The 19,651-nt window shown below is 40.7% G+C and overlaps 1 protein-coding gene across 2 annotated transcripts in view; it reads left to right on the plus strand.

Moving 5' to 3' along the window:
* LOC117532088 (protein jagged-2-like) overlaps positions 1–19,651 on the plus strand; it is a 216,973-nt gene that overhangs the window by 131,041 nt on the left and 66,281 nt on the right. For both annotated transcript variants that reach the window (XM_034195329.1, XM_034195330.1), the window contains exons 6-7: positions 14,872–15,002; positions 17,990–18,109. In XM_034195329.1, the coding sequence (XP_034051220.1) occupies positions 14,872–15,002; positions 17,990–18,109 (251 nt within the window). The remainder of the gene's footprint in view (positions 1–14,871; positions 15,003–17,989; positions 18,110–19,651) is intronic.

Here is a 19,651-nt window from a genome sequence, read left to right on the forward strand (position 1 = left end):
TTAAAATGTATAACTGGCATATTGCCACAGTAACTGTTGTACCATCAGTGGACCTAATCTTTCCAAGCTACATGGTAATTAATACTAAAATTTCACTCACCAGAAATACTAGACCAACTTCTTTGATCCATTAGTACAATTAACAACACAACAAGCCATATTATCTCAGATATTTAAAATACAATATCTCAAATATTTATAATAAAATTCTCCAAAATTACAATCGATTGGTTTGAGCAGGTGGAGTCCCCTAATTATTCATGACTTTATGGCGTATGACTTAGAACAAATGAACTGTCTGTAGAGATCTAAATTATTGGTTTTGTTTTGTTTTTTGGATTCAGTCTGTCAACAAAATTATTCATAAAGTTGTGGAGTTGGTGGGAGTGACTCCCATTTGGAGCCAGCCTCAAATGACTATTCAAGGAGCCATAAATCATTTCTCAGCACCAGAGGTTAGGACAGGGGTCACCAACCCTGTTCCTGGAGGGCCCCTGCCCTTCATGTTTTCTAACTCTCGCTGTTCTACTCTCAGGCAATTAACTCTCTCAGGTGTGCTCAGTCAATCAAGAGCTGGAAAACACCGCTTTTAAAAAATCAGGTGTGACTTGAGTAGGTAGATGTGGAAAACATGCAGGACATGTGCCCTCCAGGAACAGGGTTGGTGACCCCTGGGTTAGGGCTTGGTTGCTAATGCAAGCTACCAAGTTTGAGAACACACATTTTTATAGTCCATGAGCCAAGCAGGTTTTCGGTACCACTTAAGAGGGAAAAAAACACCACTTTGAATCCAGCCTCAGTGTATCATGGCCTAAACAAAAATGTATGATAGCCATCCCAGGGCAGAAGCTGTAGCCAGGTAGGGGTCAGTGAAGAATTTCACAGAGGTCAAACTTTGAAAATGCTCCAATCATGTTGAAAACTATATCACATTACTTGTCTGGTCATAACGATTCCAAAAAGGTATAGTTTGGACTATCTGTGATGGAATGTTTTGGAGCTATGGGGTAAAAACAGCAAAAATGGTGACAAAGGTCAGTTTCAGTTTGTACAGGGGTCAAAAGTTAAAGCTGCTCCAATTTCAGTACAAAATGGTGCAAATTATTGGTTGAAGTAAAAGGATTAATAAATGGAATAGTTTTGACTGTGTTGAATGTTTGGTCTCCAAGGTAAAGCTCAAACAAGGTCAACATGTATTGGATTCTATGACATGTGACATATGTTGCCCTGTAACATGATAACTAAGCATGACAGATGGTGCAAACTATTCTTTATTAGAATCCTATTAACCCAAACAATAATTTCCATCTTTTTTTTTTAACTGAATTTTAGCAACTTTTGACCACTATACAAACTGAAATTGACCTTTGTCACCATTTTTGCTGTTTTTACCCCATAACTCCAGACCATTCAATCACAGATAGTCCAAACTATACTTTTTTGGAATCATTATGATCAAACATATTGCACAAGTAATGCAATATAGTTTTCAGCATGATTGGTGTATTTTTAAAGTTTGACTTCTGTGTAATTCTTCATTGACCCCTATCTGACTACAGCTACCACCCTGGGATGGCTATCATGCATTTTTTTGTAGGCCACAATACACTGAGGCTGGATTCAAAGTGTTGTTTATTCCCCTTAAATGGTAACGAATTGGTCAAAATTGATGAGTGACTCATGGACTATTATAACAAGAAAAGGCAAGGGAGCATAAATTATGGTGAGTGGTAATGGCATCATGCAAACTGCCAACTACCCACTAGATGACACTAAATCGTGCACACTGTAGCTTTGAGGTTACAGTGCGGGGTTATGAAATCAAACACACTGCACTAAAAGAATACAATAAGGTCACAAGGAGAGGGGAATTTTATAACTTATCATTGGGACACCATTTAAAATTTGATAGGACAAAAGACAACAGAGAAACACTGAGAAAAACAGAAAGGGAAGCAGATGGGGTGAAGGGTGAAGAGTGAATATCAGAGAATCGTGTGGAGAGACAAAGATACAGAGAGAGTGAAAGAGAGAGAGAGACAGGAAAAAGAGCAGCTCAGCCTGGCAGAGGAAAACTAAAAATGTGTATTTGGTATCTTGTTTCTTACTCACAGCGCATTCACAACCTACGCTCCCTCATGTGACACCACTAAACGTAGCTAGGCAACAGTGGGCTAAGTTCGTCTGTGGGATTTGGGCGCGAGGCTTGCCTGTAAATAATTCAACGATCCCACACACACACACACACACACACACACACACACACACACACACACACACACACACACACACACTACTGCTCCCCCTACCCACCAGCCCGTCCTCTGGGTGTGGTTTGTCTGAGGGGCTCTAGCGGCTTGCGGGCAGGCGGGATATTTTAGACTCTACTCGGGCACTGTGGTCCCTTCCATTGACGGGACAGAAGCAGCGCGGCGACGGGCCTTGTGGGTAATGCCACCCTTGGCCTGCGGCTGCCCAAACTGTTTCCTTTCTCTCCCACACTGCAGCCAGACAGACTGTCCACACTCCCACCGCCGCTGCTTCAGAGCTGACACTGTGCAGAGCCTCGCCGCCGACCGCAGCGGCCAGCACGGCAACACAACACCACATCGTGCAGTAAACAGTACACAGTCGTGTCACATGGCTTCACTTACAGATTAGAGTAGTTTCAGTCATGCACACAGCTAAAGGCACTTCGTCTTACAAATTGTGCAGAAAACAAAGTCGTCATGCATGTTTTGCACAACTTGAATCGGAATCAAAGGCTGCTCACCACTCTTTGATTTACATGTCTGCCCGTGCAGATCTAATAGCAGTGTAGAAAGGAAAGTAATAAAAAAAATCAGATTTTATCTGTTATGTCCAATTTTTATTCTCTATCTCATATATGCATGTAAAATTTTTCAAGATACAGAGACACCTAGTTGTAAATGAGTATATATATATATATATATATATATATATATATTTAGTTATCGTCTACATTTTCTCATTAAATGTTTAATGGACACAAACCTTAACATAGTACAGCAGATAACTGTAAGAATCATTCAAATCTGGTTACGAGCACCAAAATTCGGCTGTGTATACCTTTTGGTACATATTGTAGAAAAATAACTTTTCTTTTTCAACTGAAGAATTGCACAGGGTCAAAATAAAAAAAAAATGTTCCAATCATATTGAAAGTGATACCACATTATGTATCTGATGACAATGATTCCAAAAGGTATAGTTTGGACTATCTATAACTGAATGTTATGGAGTTATGGGGTAAAACAGCAAGAATGCTGATAAAGGTCAGTTTCAGTTTGTACAGGGGTCAAAAGTTAAAGTTGCTCCAGTTTTGGTAAAACATGGTGCAAATTATTGGTTGAACTAATAGGATGAACAAATGGAATAGTTCTGACTGTGTTGAATGTTTGGATCTCCAAAGTAAAGGTCAAACAATGTCATCGTCCATTGAATTCTATGACATGTGACATATGTTACCCCGTAACATAACTAAGCATGACACATGGTGCAAACTATTCCTTGTTAAAATCCTACTAACTCAACCAATAATTTGCATCATATTTTACCATAATTGGAGCAACTTTAACTTTTGACCCCTGTACAAACTGAAAATGACCTTTGTCGCCATGCTTGCTATTTTTACCCCATAACTCTATAGAATTCAGTCATAGATAGTCCAAACTATACCTTTATGTAATCTTTGTGATCAGACACATAATGTGGTATAGCTTTCAATATGATTGAAACATTTTTGGAACCCTATGCAGTTTTTCTATTAACCCCTACTTGGCCCCCTATTGAAAATTCAAATGGCTAACGTTATTTTTCTAAAATATGTACCAAAAGGTATACACAGTCAAAATTTGGTGCTTGTAACCAGATTTGAAGGATTACTCTGCGAATATTTTTTTTATCTTCTGCACTAAGATGAGCACTCAGAGAGGGCATACATACACCAAGACACCTGGATCACCAACACTATTACATTATTTTGCAGCCCTGTTTATTATAATATGCTAAATCACTCCTGAATATTCCCCATTTGAATGAATAATTTACATCAACAAATATGGAGCGTGATCCACATAAGCACAAAAGCTACTGTTTGTCTATAAACACAACATCTGAAGTAAAGCCAAACTGTGACTGTCACTCCATAGTAACTGGTTTCAGTCCAGAGTGCACAATCATACAAATAGGGTGAGTCACATAATCTTCTTAATTTGTTGAAGTCGACAATTTGACAATTTTAATTTAAAAGTGTTGAAAGGCTTCATATGGAATAATGGTAAAAAGCGATGGTACAGTGGTTAGGGGAGGGGTTCACTGTGGCGCGGGAACTGGGATGCATGAAATCCTGAGAAAATTGTAAATAATGGTGTATTTTTGTGTTTTAAGTGTGTGTGTGTGAACTTGCAGAGACAGTCACCTCTTTCAGCAGTTACATTCATGTCTTGGGGTTCTCAGCCTTGAGATTGAGGGACACTTGCAAAGAGCTTGTGGGGTTATGAGGTCAGTGGACAGAGGTGCTTGACAATGCTGATATCTTTGAAGGATAATAAAAGTCCAGGTCTTCAGGGTTGTGCTTTCTGTCTTACTGTGTGTCTTACTGAGCCTGGTTCTGCTGGAGGTTTCTTCCTGTTAAAAGGGAGTTTTTCCTTCCCACTGTTGCCAAGTGCTTGCTCACAGGGGGTCGTTTTGACCGTTGGGGTTTTCCATAATTATTGTATGGCCTTGCCTTACAATATAAAGCGCCTTGGGGCAACTGTTTGTTGTGATTTGGCGCTATATAAATAAAATTGATTTGATTTGATTTGATTTGTGAGACTTGGACACTAATCAGACTTTATGTGACAACTGGATGCCTTTAGTACTTGGTCTCTTCTGATGACCCTTTGGTGTGGTTGGAATAAATGAGTAAACTAACAGTTACTGAGGGAAAACAGATTTTTTTTTTATATGTGCCGTGTTTCTCTGCACACAAATCAACACTGTCAAGGACCCCAGCAGTGGAAGAAGACCAAGGACACACTCAAGTTTCATGTTTCCACATTGCAGATGGCTACTTTTGAGAGGTGGAGAGGGACCGGTTGTCTGCCTGGATGGATGCCATTCAAGACCTGGCCTATGTCCATGTTGTGATGGATGCAGAAACACACGGTGTCAGTGCACGCTCCCAAACTTGACATGATTGTATTATTTGTGCTTCATAATTTTTCTTGCGATTACTGTATGTTGATATACGTAACACCCAATCATTATATTTACACTTAGTCAGTGACCCTTTCTGTCATGAAGAGATGAGTCAGGGACCCCCATTGCATCATTAAGTGACAGTTGGGGAGTAAGCATGTGGAGATCAATCGATACGAATTGGTATCTAGATACTTTCGTGCATGTTGCGAGTGCATCGATTCAGTTGATGGGTTGAATCGTGTTGCATCGCACACTGCCTGCTTGCATCGATTTTTTCTGAGGCACAATGAATGCACCACGAATGGTTTGGGACACCGGAGCAGCCGTTGTTTTGATGGTGTTTATTAAGAAAAGGATTATTTCTCTATGTTGATTGCAGACTGCAGTGGGTCTGCTTGAAGCTTGAAGCTTGAAGCAATGAAGCAGCGCTTCGACCCGCTGTTTGCTGATGTGTAAACTGAAGTTGTCCATCAGGTAAAGGAAATAATAATAATAGCAATAGCAATAATAATAATAATAATAATAATAATAATAATAATAATATTTGGGGGACTAAGTGCACAGCTCCAAAGAGCCACACAGATTTCAGTCAGAATTAATAATTTCAGAATGAATCACCGTTTTAAATCAAATGACACCTCTTTCCAAACATTATAATACAAACAAACCTCAACAAACAAAACCCGTTTTTTTTCCGCCCAAAATGAGACGTTCCTCATTTTTTTATGGATTACATCCTAACGTGCAGCGCAGCCGGCTGAGCTCAGCTCAGAGTCTGTTGAGTTACATTAGTATCATATTAATATCTGAAAGCAAATGCATTTAACAAAAACTACAGATTTTGTTTATTTCTATTTATGTCCAGAGATCTGGGATCCATCATGTACATCAAGGATCCAGTGACCATGTACAGATTCTATTGATTTTTATTTCTGGCCAGAGATCAAGGATCCAGTGACCAATTTCATATTTATTTACTTTACGACTCAATAAAATGTACATGTAAAGCCTACTTTTAGGACACAGAAAATTCACAAGAGTTATTGATATGGGAATCAATAAAGAATCAAATCAATAAGCAGAATCGATCAATGTCGATAAAATCTTATCAATACCCATCCCTAATCGTATCACACCGAAGCACATCGTATCGCATTGTGAGGAAATGAATCGCCGTCAAATGCATGTCAAATCACATCGAATTGGGAACAGGGGTGAATCGTATTGCATCATATCGTCATGCATTGCAATATGTATCGTATCGCTGGTAGTGTATCGAGGTGTGTATCGAATCGTTGTCAGTGATGAGATTCACATGCCTAGTGGGGACACATGTTTTTTGACATTGTTTTGGACCTATCTGCTACACTTGTGCATCATCACAGACCTTTCATCTATGTTTTGGTTATGGTTATGGTTAGTATTTCCCACAACTGTCACACAGGGGGTACCCGAATTGTTAACTAATTGTTTGGCCAAAATGAGCCATTTGCACCAAATTTGATTATTTGGGTGTGAGACTGGGTTGGCTGATGAATGCAGATGATTGGGGTGTTAAAATGAAAAACACCTTGACTGTGACTCCCTGGTTCCCAACCTGGGGTCAAAACCCCGATTCCAAAGAACCCAGGGGATGATTCAGGTTGTGTCTGCTCTGAGGTTATCAAATTTAAAGTACACGATCTTAATAGCACTCTTATTTGACAATCAAAACTACCAGTAATTCAAAAAAATGAGTTTTCTGTGGATGAACCAAAGAGAAAAAAGTGGAAAACCCATGATCTTTCAAAAACAGAAAGGAATGAATCACTTTATTCTTATTTGGGTGGGTGTGGGAACTCAACACTGACTTGAAGTCATGACGTTTGCACATTACTGTTTGTTGTTGTGCGACTGATTAATAAATCATGCTCTTGTGATTCACTTCACTGGTCTAAAAAGAAAACTTCTGTGTGAGCCATCTAATCTTGTGGTGAGCATTTGCTTTGTTGACGTTAGAAGTGGGATTTTGGTGCTTCCACAACAGTATAGACAGAGGCTGGAGGAGTAGAAAGAGGTCCACTGGGTCCAACTTGCACCACATCTTGCTAGTGAACATGCCAGTGCTATCAGTGTAGTGAATCAGGCCGAGAGCCCACACCACCCAGCTGACAGGGAGTCCTTTCTTGTGAGGAGCATCACTACAATGTAAAAGCAAACACCAGAGTTGGGTTAAGTCTTCCCTGACACGTGGCAGAATTTCATTATGATTTGCCTGGTACTTTTTAAAATATTTTATGCATGGACAGAAAGGTGAGATTGCATAACCTCCACCCTCCATCATCAATTAATGACGGGGGAAAAATATCTATAAATTTGTTTTTGTTGTTGTTGTTGTTTTACTGTACTCTAGTATGTACATGTGTGATGCCAAAAAACAGAACCCCAAACATACACCCAGATTTATAGAAAACAGTTCTTTCAGTGTGTATTGTTGCTTTATAGTCTTCAACATTTTAGAGTGAAACAATACTCAACTACATTTAACTAACTGACTACAGCTATAATGTAATACTACATTTTAAACAAATGTAGTAGTCGGTGTACAGGCAGGGGTGGTGGCCAAGTGGTTAGTGAGCTGTGTGGGCCGCCAGAAGAGGAGGTACTGCTGGCCCACCACCAGAGGGCGCCCTGCCTGAAGTGCGGGCTTCAGGCACGAGAGGGCGCTGCCGCCTACAGGAACAGCCGAGGTGACAGCTGTCACTCATCAACCATGACAGCTGTCACTGATCTTCTGCATCTCACCTGGAATAAAATCAGGAAGACACCTCCACCACATCGCCGAGATATCGACTTCAGCGAGAGGTAATATTCTCAGCCGTTTAACTAACTGTGTTTAGTCTGAACTCATTTTTGCAGCTGTTTTTCCTGTGGAGTACATTGTCTGGAGATTGGCGTGACCGGCGACAGCTTCGCTTCACACCCCGCCAGATAAGTGCTTTGTGACAGGAGCTGCACATGTGAATCGGAGGTGGAGGTGGAATTCCCACCATTATTGTTACAGGGTGTACACACACCCACACTTGACTGTCTTTGTTTTCCGCCAGCAGTACCAGATCCGACACGCTGAGACGGTGGCCACCTGGGGACTTCGGGACTTGGCGGCTCCAGTATCCCTCGGGTTCGGTGGCGGTGGAAATCGTGTGGTTCCGGTTCGTCTCCAGACGGGCGTCTCCTATCGTCGAGCCTGCCCACACGACACCTTTATTGATTGACTTGTATTCATTCTGTAATCTGCTGTGTTTGGTTGTGGCATTCACAACAGTAAAGTGTTCAAATTTAACTCCTTCTATTGTCCGTTCATTTACGCCCCCTGTTGTGGGTCCGTGTCACTACACTTTCCCAACAGGAGGTCCCTGGTTTAAACCCTACCCCTGCCACGTTTCTTCATGTAATGTAGAGATGCGTCAGGAAGGGCATCCGGCATAAAATTTGTGCCAAATCAACTTGAAGGTCCACTTTGGAGCTGCTGTGGTGACCCTGAGTGAAAACAAGTGGCAGCCAAAAGGACTTACTTTTTGTAGTAGCAGGAGTACCACAGTTGCTTGTAGGGATAGATGGATAATCGGTTCAGCCGATTTTCCATCTATCCCTAGGTTTGTAGCACCAACAGCACCCAGAATGCCTTTTTGTTACTTTTTAAAATCCATGTGTTGACAGGTGATACATATAGAATGAGACCATTCTCCATCATAAGTACTTTGTGGTATTTTTCATCTTTTTTGAAAAGAAAAAAAAAACAAAAACACTGAGCACAACTTTTACTTTTAATACAGCATTTTGACATTGAATGCTTCTTTCACCAGTTAACATTTTAAAGGTTGCTGCCTCCACTCTGTAAGTGACCTGGCATGCCCGACTATACATTACCACCTATGAGATGTTGTGCAGGGTACTGTATCACTGGTCCTGAGAGAGGGGCTTGGTTTGCAGCCATTTTGAAGTGTTTGTGAGTTGGGGTGGGTAAATAGTTGGGGGTAGCACCCTAAAATAGCCCCAGCAGAGAAATGACAGGACAGGTGGGGCAAAGTTACAACTGGCCTTGGAATAACAGTGTGCTGCCATAAGATAACAGATTAGCTAACCCTTCACTGGTTGACCTGTGGCCCCTCCACTTCAAGACAAATTACCCCGATTACAGAAACATATCATCCATTCCAGTTTGACCTCACAAAGACAGGAATACAACCAAAAAAAGAGAAAGAAACAACACAACAAACATTCACATGAACAATGCACCCTCTGCAAATGAAGAGTCAGTTTTCAACATGAGATTTTCTTTGTTTTGAAAAAAATCATGATTTTTTTGTTTCTTTGTTCTTCCAAAATAAAGTTATATATTCCAGTAAATTATGCTATAGAAATGTACTTAATCAGTTTTTAACACAAAGAGGAATTTAAACTCATGTTTACTTTTTGTTGATTTTAATGCCTGAAAATGACTTTTGTGGCCCAAAACAAATTCTACTCACAACACCCCATAATGATAACATGAACAAGTCCAATGTACCATCTGCAAATGAAGAGTCAGTTTTCAACATGACATTTTCTTTGTTTTGAAAAAATCATGATTTTTTTTTTTTGTTTCTTTGTTCTCACAAAATAAAGTTATATATTCCAGTAAATTATGCTATAGAAATGTACTTAATCAGTTTTTAACACATATTAAAGAGGAATTTAAACTCATGTTTACTTTTTGGTGATTTTAATGCCTGAAAATGACTTTTGTGGCCCAAAACAAATTCTACTCACAACACCCCATAATGACAACATGAACAAGTCCAATGCACCCTCTGCAAATGAAGAGTCAGTTTTAAACATGGCATTTTCTTTGGGTTTTGAACGAAGGATCATCTGGTCTGAAGCCCAGCACTTAGACCATCACCTCCCCAGCATAGTAAAAAGTAAGTCCCTTCGGCTGCTCCCTTGTTTGAACTCGGGGTCGCCACAGCAAATCCAAGGCAGATCTGTATGTTGAATTGGCACAAGTTTTAGGCCGGATGCCCTTCCTGACGCAACTCCACATTACATGAAGAAATGTGGCAGGGGTGGGATTTGAACCGGGAACCTCCACACTGAAACCAAGCGCACTAACCACTTGGCCACCTCCCCAGCATTTGCTGGAATTAATTTATTATTTTAACTGAAATTTCATGTCTTATTTTTTTTTTTTCATAAAATTCTTCTCTGTATTGCTCCACAATGAAGATACATACATGGTGCTGCAATAGACAACAGTTGCATACAGAAAGTATTCACAGAGCTTCACTTTTTCCACATTTTGTTATATTACTGTCTTATTCAAAAATGGAGTAAATAAATGTTTTCCCTCAAAATTCTACTCACAACACCCCATAACTACAACATGAAAACGTTTTTTTTTTAATTTTTGTTAATTTACAAAAAATAAATAAATAAATAAGAAGAAATCACATGTACAACCACAATTCCAATGAAGTTGGGACATTGAGAAAACAGAATACAATGACTTGCAAATCCCCTTCAACCTATATTCAACTGAATACACCACAAAGACAAGATATTTAATTATATTTGTTCAAACTGATAAACTTTATTGTTTTTGTCCAAATATTTGCTCATTTTAAAATGGATGCCTGCAACAGGTGTCAAAAAAGCTGGGACAGTGGTATGTTTACCACTGTGTTACATCACTTTTCCTTCTAACAACACTCAATAAGCATTTGGGAACTGAGAACACTAATTGTTGAAGCTTTGTTGGTGGAATTCTTTCCCATTCTTGCTTGATGTTCGACTTCAGTTGTTCAACAGTCCGAGGTCTCCATTGTTGTATTTTGTGCTTCTTAATGCGCCACACATTTTCAATGGGTGACAGGTCTGGACTGCAGGCAGGCCAGTCTAGTGCCCGCGCTCTTTTACTACGAAGCCACGCTGTTGTAACATGTGCAGAATGTGGCTTGGCATTGTCTTGCTGAAATAAGCAGGAACGTCCCTGAAAAAGATGTTGCTTAGCTGGTAGCAGGTGTTGCTCCAAAACCTGGATGTACCTTTCAGCATTGATGGTGCCATCACAGATGTGTAAGTTGCCCATGCCATGGGCACTAGCACACCCCCATACCATCACAGATGCTGGCTTTTGAACTTTGTGCTGGTAACAATCTGGATGGTCTTTTCCCTCTTTTGTCCAGAGGACACGACATCCATGATTTCCAAAAACAATTTGAAATGTGGACTCATCAGACCACAACACACTTTCCACAATGCGTGTGTCCATTTCAAATGAGCTCGGGTGCAGACCACAGCACACTTTTCCACTTTGCATCTGGTGGCGGTGTTTCTGGATGTTGTTGATGTTGGCTTTCGCTTTGCATGGTAGAGTTTTAACTTGCACTTGTAGCAATGAACTGTGTTAACTGACTGGTTTTCTGAAGTATCCCTGAGCCCACGCGGTAAGATCCTTTACACATTGATTTCAGTTTTTAATGCAGTGCCACCTGAGAGATCGAAGGTCACGAGCATTCAATGTTGATTTTCGGCCTTGCTGCTTACGTGTAGAAAGTTCTCCAGACTGTCTGAATCTTCTGATTAGATTATGGACTGTAGACAATGGAATCCCTAAATTCCTTGCAATTGAACATTGAACATTGTTCTTAAACTGTTGGACTATTTTTTCATGCAGTTGTTCACAAAGTGGTGATCCTCACCCCATCTTTGCTTGTGAATGGCTGAGCCTTTTGGGGATGCTCCATTTATACCCAGTCATGACACTCACAGTTAGTGTCCTCAGTTCCCAAACACTTATTGAGTGTTGTTCCATTTAGGTGTTCTTTGAAGATCCATCAACTTTTGCAGTCTTTTGTTGCCCTGTCCCAACTTTTTTAAAATGTGTTGCAGGCATCCATTTCAAAATGTTCAAATATTTGCACAAAAACAATGTTTGTCAGTTTGAACATTAAATATCTTGTCTTTGTGGTGTATTCAATTGAATATAGGTTGAAGAGGATTTGTAAATCGTATTCTGTTTTTAATTTACATTTTACACAATGTCCCAACTTCACTGGAACTGGGGTTGTACATAAGTATTCACACCCTTTGCTCAATAAATTTGAGCAAAGGGTGTGAATACCAAGGTACCAAGCTCCTCAATAAATGATGTACATTTGGCAGCAAATCCAGCCTCAAGTCTTCTTGAATATGATGCCACAAGCTTGGTGCACATATCTTTGGGCAGTTTTCCTCATTCTTCAGCACCTCTCATGCGCCATCAGGTTGGATGGGGAGCGTCGCTGCACAGACATTTTCAGATGTCTCCAGAGATGTTCAAACAGATTCAGGTCTGGGCTCTGGCTGGGCCACTCAAGGACATTCACATAGTTGTCCTGAAGCCACTCCTTTGATATCTTGGCTGTGTGCTTAGGTCATTGTCCTGCTGAAAGATGAGCCCTCTCTCCAGTCTGGGGTCAAGAGCGCTCTGGAGAAGGTTTTCATCTAGGATCTCTATGTACATTGCTGCATTCATCCTGGTACCTGGTTTCATCCAAATATGACCATTCACACCAAATAGTTTAATCTTTGTCTCATCAGACCAGAGAATTTTGTTTCTCATGGTTTGAAAGTCTTTCAGGTGCCTTTTGATAAATTCCAAGTGGGGTGCCATGTGCCTTTTACTAAGGAGTGTCTTCCGTGTGGCCATTCTACCATACGGCCCTGGCTAGTGGATTGCTGCAGAGATGGTTGTCCTTCTGGAAGTTTCTCCTCTCAGAGTGACCATCAGGTTCTTGGTCACCTCCCTGACTAAGGTCCTTCTCCCCTGTCACTCAGTTTAGACCGGTGGCCAGCTCTAGTAAGAGTCCTGGTGGATCCAAACTTCTTCCATTTAGATGATGGAGGCCACTGTGCTCATTTGGGATCTTTAAAGCACCAGAAATGTTTCTGTACACTTCCCCAAGAATTGTGCCTCAAGACAATCTTGTCTTAGAAGTCTACAGACAATTCCTTTGACTTCATGGTTGGTTTGTGCTCTGACATGCACTGACAACTGTGGGATGTTATATGTAAATATTCTTATATTTCCTTATAATAACTTTAACGTCATCTCAGGTACTATTTTGGTGGTGCACAGAGTCAACATTAGTAAATCATTGTCTCTGTCCAAATACTTATGGACCTGACTGCATGCACGCACAAAGTAAACAAAACACATTTGCTGGTCAGGAATGACCCCTGGCATGGTGTCCTAAGATTAGGAGCTGCAGCAAACATGTCATTCACCTTAATGAAGTCATTCCGTCCACCGATCTGTGGCTGTGACACCTGCTCACGCTGAATATACTTTAAGTCTTCAGCCTTTAAACATCTTATTTGAATGTAGAATTTCTGAAAATCTCTCCTCGGCTGCTGCTGCAGCCAGGGAACTGTGTATTTCTCTTTTTATGTCACCAGTTGCAACACAGTAAGTGCTCAAATCCTGTATTTAAGTTAAAACAGTTATAGTACAGTAGTAAAAATACATGTAAACAATAGTACCCCTTACATCACTACAAGAAAAAAATACTATATTTGAGTAAGTAAAAGTAAACAGTGATCATGGACTCTCCTGCCTTGTGTGCTGAAGAAAGACAGGACAGAAAGAGAAATATCAGAGTATATGAAAACCTACACGGTAACAAAAGTACAATTGCAAAAAAGAAAAGCATATAAAAAGGAGGACGTATAAGATGTGATACATATAATATCTTATAAAATGTTGTGAATGATATTTCGTGCTTTAAGACAAACCTTTTTGTCGCAGGACCGACCTTTTTGTTTGCTTGTTTTTGGTTTTGCAATCACAGCTAGTTGGCTGTCGATTACACTGGTCCAAAAAAAAAAAAAGAAAGAAATTCTTGCATGAACTTTGAGAACTGATTTAGGGTTCTTTTAGGGTGCTGAATCCAAATCTGAGCTCAGAATCACATCATGTTTTATTGTTTTTGGGTTTTTTTTGCATTAGGCATGTTCCTTGTTGATTGATTATGCAAAAGTTGCTCATTCATTCACAAGTTTGACGCCACTAGTCATGCACAAAAACAGCTTCAAAAGCATAGTTTTTAAACCAGGTTCCCAAAATGTGAACAAGAGCCATAATATCGTTTATAGCGCCGAAGAGGTGTGCGAGACTGCAGCTTTTGCTTCAATTCTTGATACAAGAAATATATGTGTGCGTTTATATTATTTTGCATTGGGATACCAACTAAATAACTAAAGATAAGATAAAGAAAATGCAAGATAAGATAAAGAAAATGCTCATACTGCTGAGGGTATTTTAGCTTTGCCTTGTATTAAAGTTTCCAATTCACCTCACCTGCATGTCTTTGGAAGTGTGATGTGTGACCAAGTACCCAGAGGGAACCCACACAAACTCCACAAATCACTTATGTTGATGGTGGGCTTATGATCACTCTAAATGACTCTTCTCTAACATGTCAGCATTCATAGTACATCATGGCAAATATTCATCCACACAGAATATGTTGTTAATATTGATTTCCTCATGGACCAAATCAGGAAAGTGTGGCAGCCCTTTAGTTAGGGTGAGCTGTCCCTGTGCAACATCCATCATTGCTAAAGTATCAGCTTCCTCCTGTGTGTGTGTGTGTGTTCCAGGTGTAAATACGGCTGGCAGGGCACATTCTGTGATGAGTGCATGCCCCATCCCGGTTGTGTCCACGGCACCTGTAACGAGCCCTGGCAGTGCACTTGTGAGAAGAACTGGGGTGGCCTGCTCTGTAATAAAGGTCAGGTCCATAAAAATGCTTTATCTGATAGTCTGCTGCACTCTATTTTAGTGTGATACTTCTGGAGTTGTGAGATCCCTGGATAGAGGTGTTTGGTGGTGTCAGTACCTTTGCAGGAGAACAAAGGTTCAGGGGCCTCATGTACAAAGACATCCATGGATTTCCTACTGAAACATGGTGTACACTATAACCCAGAAACTGGAGTAAGCACAAAAATATCCAGATGTGTCAAAGTGTGCGTACGCATGGATCCAAGCACATTACGTTTGTACAACCCACTGAATGTGGAATTGAGTACACGTGCAGAGGTACCAAGCTCCTCCCTTTCCACACCCCTATTTAAAAATGCAAATCCATATCAGTAGGCCCTTGGAGCTCAGATTCCCCGTCTGTCAGATCAGTCAACATGAACATAGACAACAAATTATAGTGTGAGCTACAGATGACTGGACATGATGTGGAGACACACAAGGACATTTTATTTGGTACCCTGTTAAATGGAATAAACATGAAAGGAGAAAAATTTAGTGGGAGTATGGCCCAATCTCAATTCTCTTTTGTGCCCCTACCCCTACACCTACCCCTTTAAAACAAGGGGTAAGGCGAAGGGGTATGGCCCTAGCCTTATGAATTGAGACACCCCTCCACCTTATGGGGAAATAAAAACTGCCCGTCTCAAACTGCCATCTTCACTGTTTGTCAACATGGCAACCGAAGCGCAACTTGTTGCAGTAGCCTGTTTGCTCTTTTTATTTTGTCACCTTTCTGCATAAATGCAAAGAAATAGAAGAAGTTCCAGATTTCTTCGACGCATCGCAATCATGTCGGAGAATTTTGTTGTATTAATAATTAATTTAAATAATTTGTACTTTATAATAAGAATAATTAATAGTACTAATAATTGATTAATTGGTAATTAATTAATGTTAATAATACTAATACTAATACTAATAATAATACTAATAATTAATAATTGTAATAATTGATATTGTTAATTGATTGATCATTAATTGATTGATTAGTAATTAATTAATTATCAATTAAAAGAAATAAACACTTGAAATATATCCGTCTGTGTGGAATGAGTGTATACATTATACAAGTATCACTTTTTGAATGGAATTACTGAAATAAATCAACTTTTTCATGATATTCTAATTATATGACCAGCACCTGTATGTATGTTATGGGCTGCATCTAGTTCTGTTAAACTTGTATTTATTTTTCAAATTCTCCCATTTTTTGCATCCAGCCCTATTTCCTTTAGAAATTTCCTTGCCAAATAATAGCAGTCTATTGGGACATCAAGTTATGTTTAACACATATTCATGTGTGTGTATATATGTTCCAACTTCCTCCCATTAGTGAAACTTCTCATAATTTTCTGCCCGTAAGCTTATTAGGAGATGAGTTTGCTCAGGGCTCCCTGTTTGTTTACAAAATACACACATGTTACAGACCTTGAAATCCAACAGCAGGGATCGCTATTATCCAAAGATTTATGAACATACAAATTAACGTGCTTATCTTTTATCATTATTTTCTCTATTGTGAGAAATAAAAGTGTCTTATCATAGTGTTCATGTGTATATGCGTTATAATGCCACATCACATGAGCGAAGTTACGATATTCTTCAGAATGACAATATACGCAACATGCATCCAGGAGCATACACGCTGCTGTCATAGGCAATTGCTTATAAAGTTTTTTGGCAAGTTATAACTTTCTAAACAGTGTAATTTGTAATGAAAGCTGCTTACATTTGTGTGGCTCTTTCAGCACCATGTTTGTTTCTGTGGAGACAGCAGTAAGCTCCTCCTACCCCTCTAAATGGAGTGTGCATCCAGATTCCCTCCGTTTGAAGGGGTTTGTAGCCCTCCACCTGCCCCTCTGCCTCGCTCCAAAAAGAGAATTGAGACACCCCTCTGTCTCTTGTGCCCGCGCAAAACAGAAGGGAAGGGGTAAGGGGGAGGCCCAAGGGGTAGAATTGAGATTCATGTGTGTGTTAGCACTAAACCCAGTGAAGTCAGAGCAGCGCACACACATTGAAGTAAAAAAAAAGCTGAGGTGTGGCACAGCTGACAGTCTGTGACATCCACAACGTTACACACGCGTTCATTGACAAATACTGAACACTGGGAGACAATCGGGGACCGGTTAAGAATCTGCAGCTCTAGTGTCACCATCAACAATAAGAAAAAAACATTAATAATAACAAAAAACATATTTGAATGTGCACATGCCCAAATGTGCCCGCACTGGTTTTTATTCGGAACAATTACATGAATAAACTATTTTCCCTCGCAGCCATCCATCGCACCCCTTGCCATCCTCTAGCCTGTTCCAAACCCAATGCATTTGTGCATCACATATGATTCGAACATTGATGGAATGAAAATGTTTCCTATTAAAAAAAAATCATCATGTGATGGTGACTTTATAGCTATATGTGTGCAGTCAATAATTGCAATTACATTAGGGAAACCGGCTCTTGCTGCATGCTTTTATATCCACCCATATAATGTGTTAATTGTTCATGAGTGTGTTTGATGACTTCATGTTTTCACGCTATTAACAGTTTCCCAGCTTCACCTCCACATGTCGGCAGTGGAACAATAGCTGAAGAAACATGTGTACGCCAGCCGTGATTCTTGCATATTTCCATGGTCATTTCACTTTTGATACATCTGAATGTTAGCGTGAAGACAGATGTGTACCATGTTTTTGTGCATATGCATGCTTTTTACATGAGGCTCCAGGTCTTTAGGGCCCTGGTGCATCCTGTTTTACTGTATGGTTCCGGAATTGCGGTGATGACCAGTGATCGAAGGCGATGACTGGATGTATATGGTACTAGATTTCTTCAGAGCATCATTGGGTACCCTTGAAATGACTATCAAATCAAATGAACTCAGGTGAGGAGTACGAAATGACGTTAACTTGTCACATTACATGAGATAATTCTTTGCTATCTGTTACTGTGCAGATCTCAACTACTGTGGGACCAACAGGCCTTGTAAGAATGGAGGAACGTGTATGAACACAGAGCCAGATGAGTACAACTGCGCCTGCCCCGACGGATACTCCGGCAAGAACTGTGAGATCGGTGAGTCTGTGGCTATGTGTTGTGCCCGACGGAATTCTTCAGACTCTGAACCACTCTGAAATAATACAACTCTAGCTCACTGAGCATTTTGCTGTTGCTTCATTACGTTCACCACCCCTACCACCTGTTGCCTGGCAACCTTGACAACTGTACGTGCCAAGCTATCTCAGTGAGAATATCATTTTTCAGTACTCATTTATGCTTTACTTACAAATATTATTTGGGTCGTGAAGGATCCATCTGATGTATCCTTCATTTGTGTCAGAAAGAAGACTGAGCAGCTGCGAACCGCCGCTTCACAAGCAGTTTTTGAAATGGGACAGTCTAGTTGCACCACTTATGATGTAATCAGCCGACAATTACAGCCTTCAGCGTGTGCAGCTGCTGAATTCTTAAGGTTGTGTCCTATGAAGATTTAATCTTCTCAGACAGAAAAAGCCAATCCAACTGTCCTGAAATGAGATGGTTTCATAAAGGCAGCATTTTGTTGTTGTGTCATTAGCTTTTCATGTCTCTACCCTGTGTACCTTTACAGTTACACATGGCAAGTTAGCATAGCTGGCGTAACATGTAGTTTAGTAATCATTTTTCAATGCTCATTTATACTTTTAAACATTACTTATTTACAGTTATACATATGAAGCCTGAAATTGCCTGAAAATGTGGCCCCAGAACTGGGACACAGCTGGCAGATTCTGGCGGTGGTGCCTGTAGACTCTCTTTTTAGTTTGCCAAGTAAGTGTCCAAAAGTTTTTTGTCTTTGTCTTGTCTATCTACATCGGAGTTCAAATACAGTCGACAGGCTCTGTAGATATCTGCAGGAGCAAGCTTGTCAACGCTTTGGACATTGCGCAAAAAGACACGATAAAAGAGCTCAGACTACTCCGCCAGCCTGTGACCACACTGGACTCAACTGCTACTCCTCCCCCAACAAGGAGGTGCCACAACCGGTGCGCGAGGAAGCAGAAGAGGGGCAAGCGCAGCGGTATAGACTGGGAAATGTTTCAGCAGGCAGTCCCTGGCAGCCAGCCATGCCCCCTGTCTATTCAGCGCAGAGACCAAGCTGTCACTCTGTGATCATATGAGAGGTGCCTCGCCTGTGGGGGACACTGAGGGGGAGCTACACGCACACCACGTGTTGGGGGGACAGCGCATGAAACATGCACACGTGCTTATGGGCAGAACCGATTCTCTGGCACGCCACATGTGTACTTCGCAACTCGACAGTCGTTGGGGTACTTAGACAAATTTCACATCCAGCTCGAAAGTGATCGCCTGCTCACTATTTTCATGCTAACAGCACGAATGGCCCCACATTTCATAAGTGCTCTGCAAGCAGTATTAGATGTTCATGTGTGTCACCTGGAATTTGGCCGACACCTGCTGCTAGAGGGATCAATGGGCTTTCACAGGGCACACTCTGTCTTTCTGCCGCTTGTGTGCGCAAATGGTTGTAGCGACAGGTATACGAGGCATTAGAGGCGGCCCCGATTTTTCATGAATAGCATGCAGTTCCTCCTTCGTGCACTAGACGGCTTCAAT

This window comes from Thalassophryne amazonica, chromosome 19 (assembly GCF_902500255.1).
Source record: "Thalassophryne amazonica chromosome 19, fThaAma1.1, whole genome shotgun sequence".
Classification (NCBI taxonomy): domain Eukaryota; kingdom Metazoa; phylum Chordata; class Actinopteri; order Batrachoidiformes; family Batrachoididae; genus Thalassophryne; species Thalassophryne amazonica.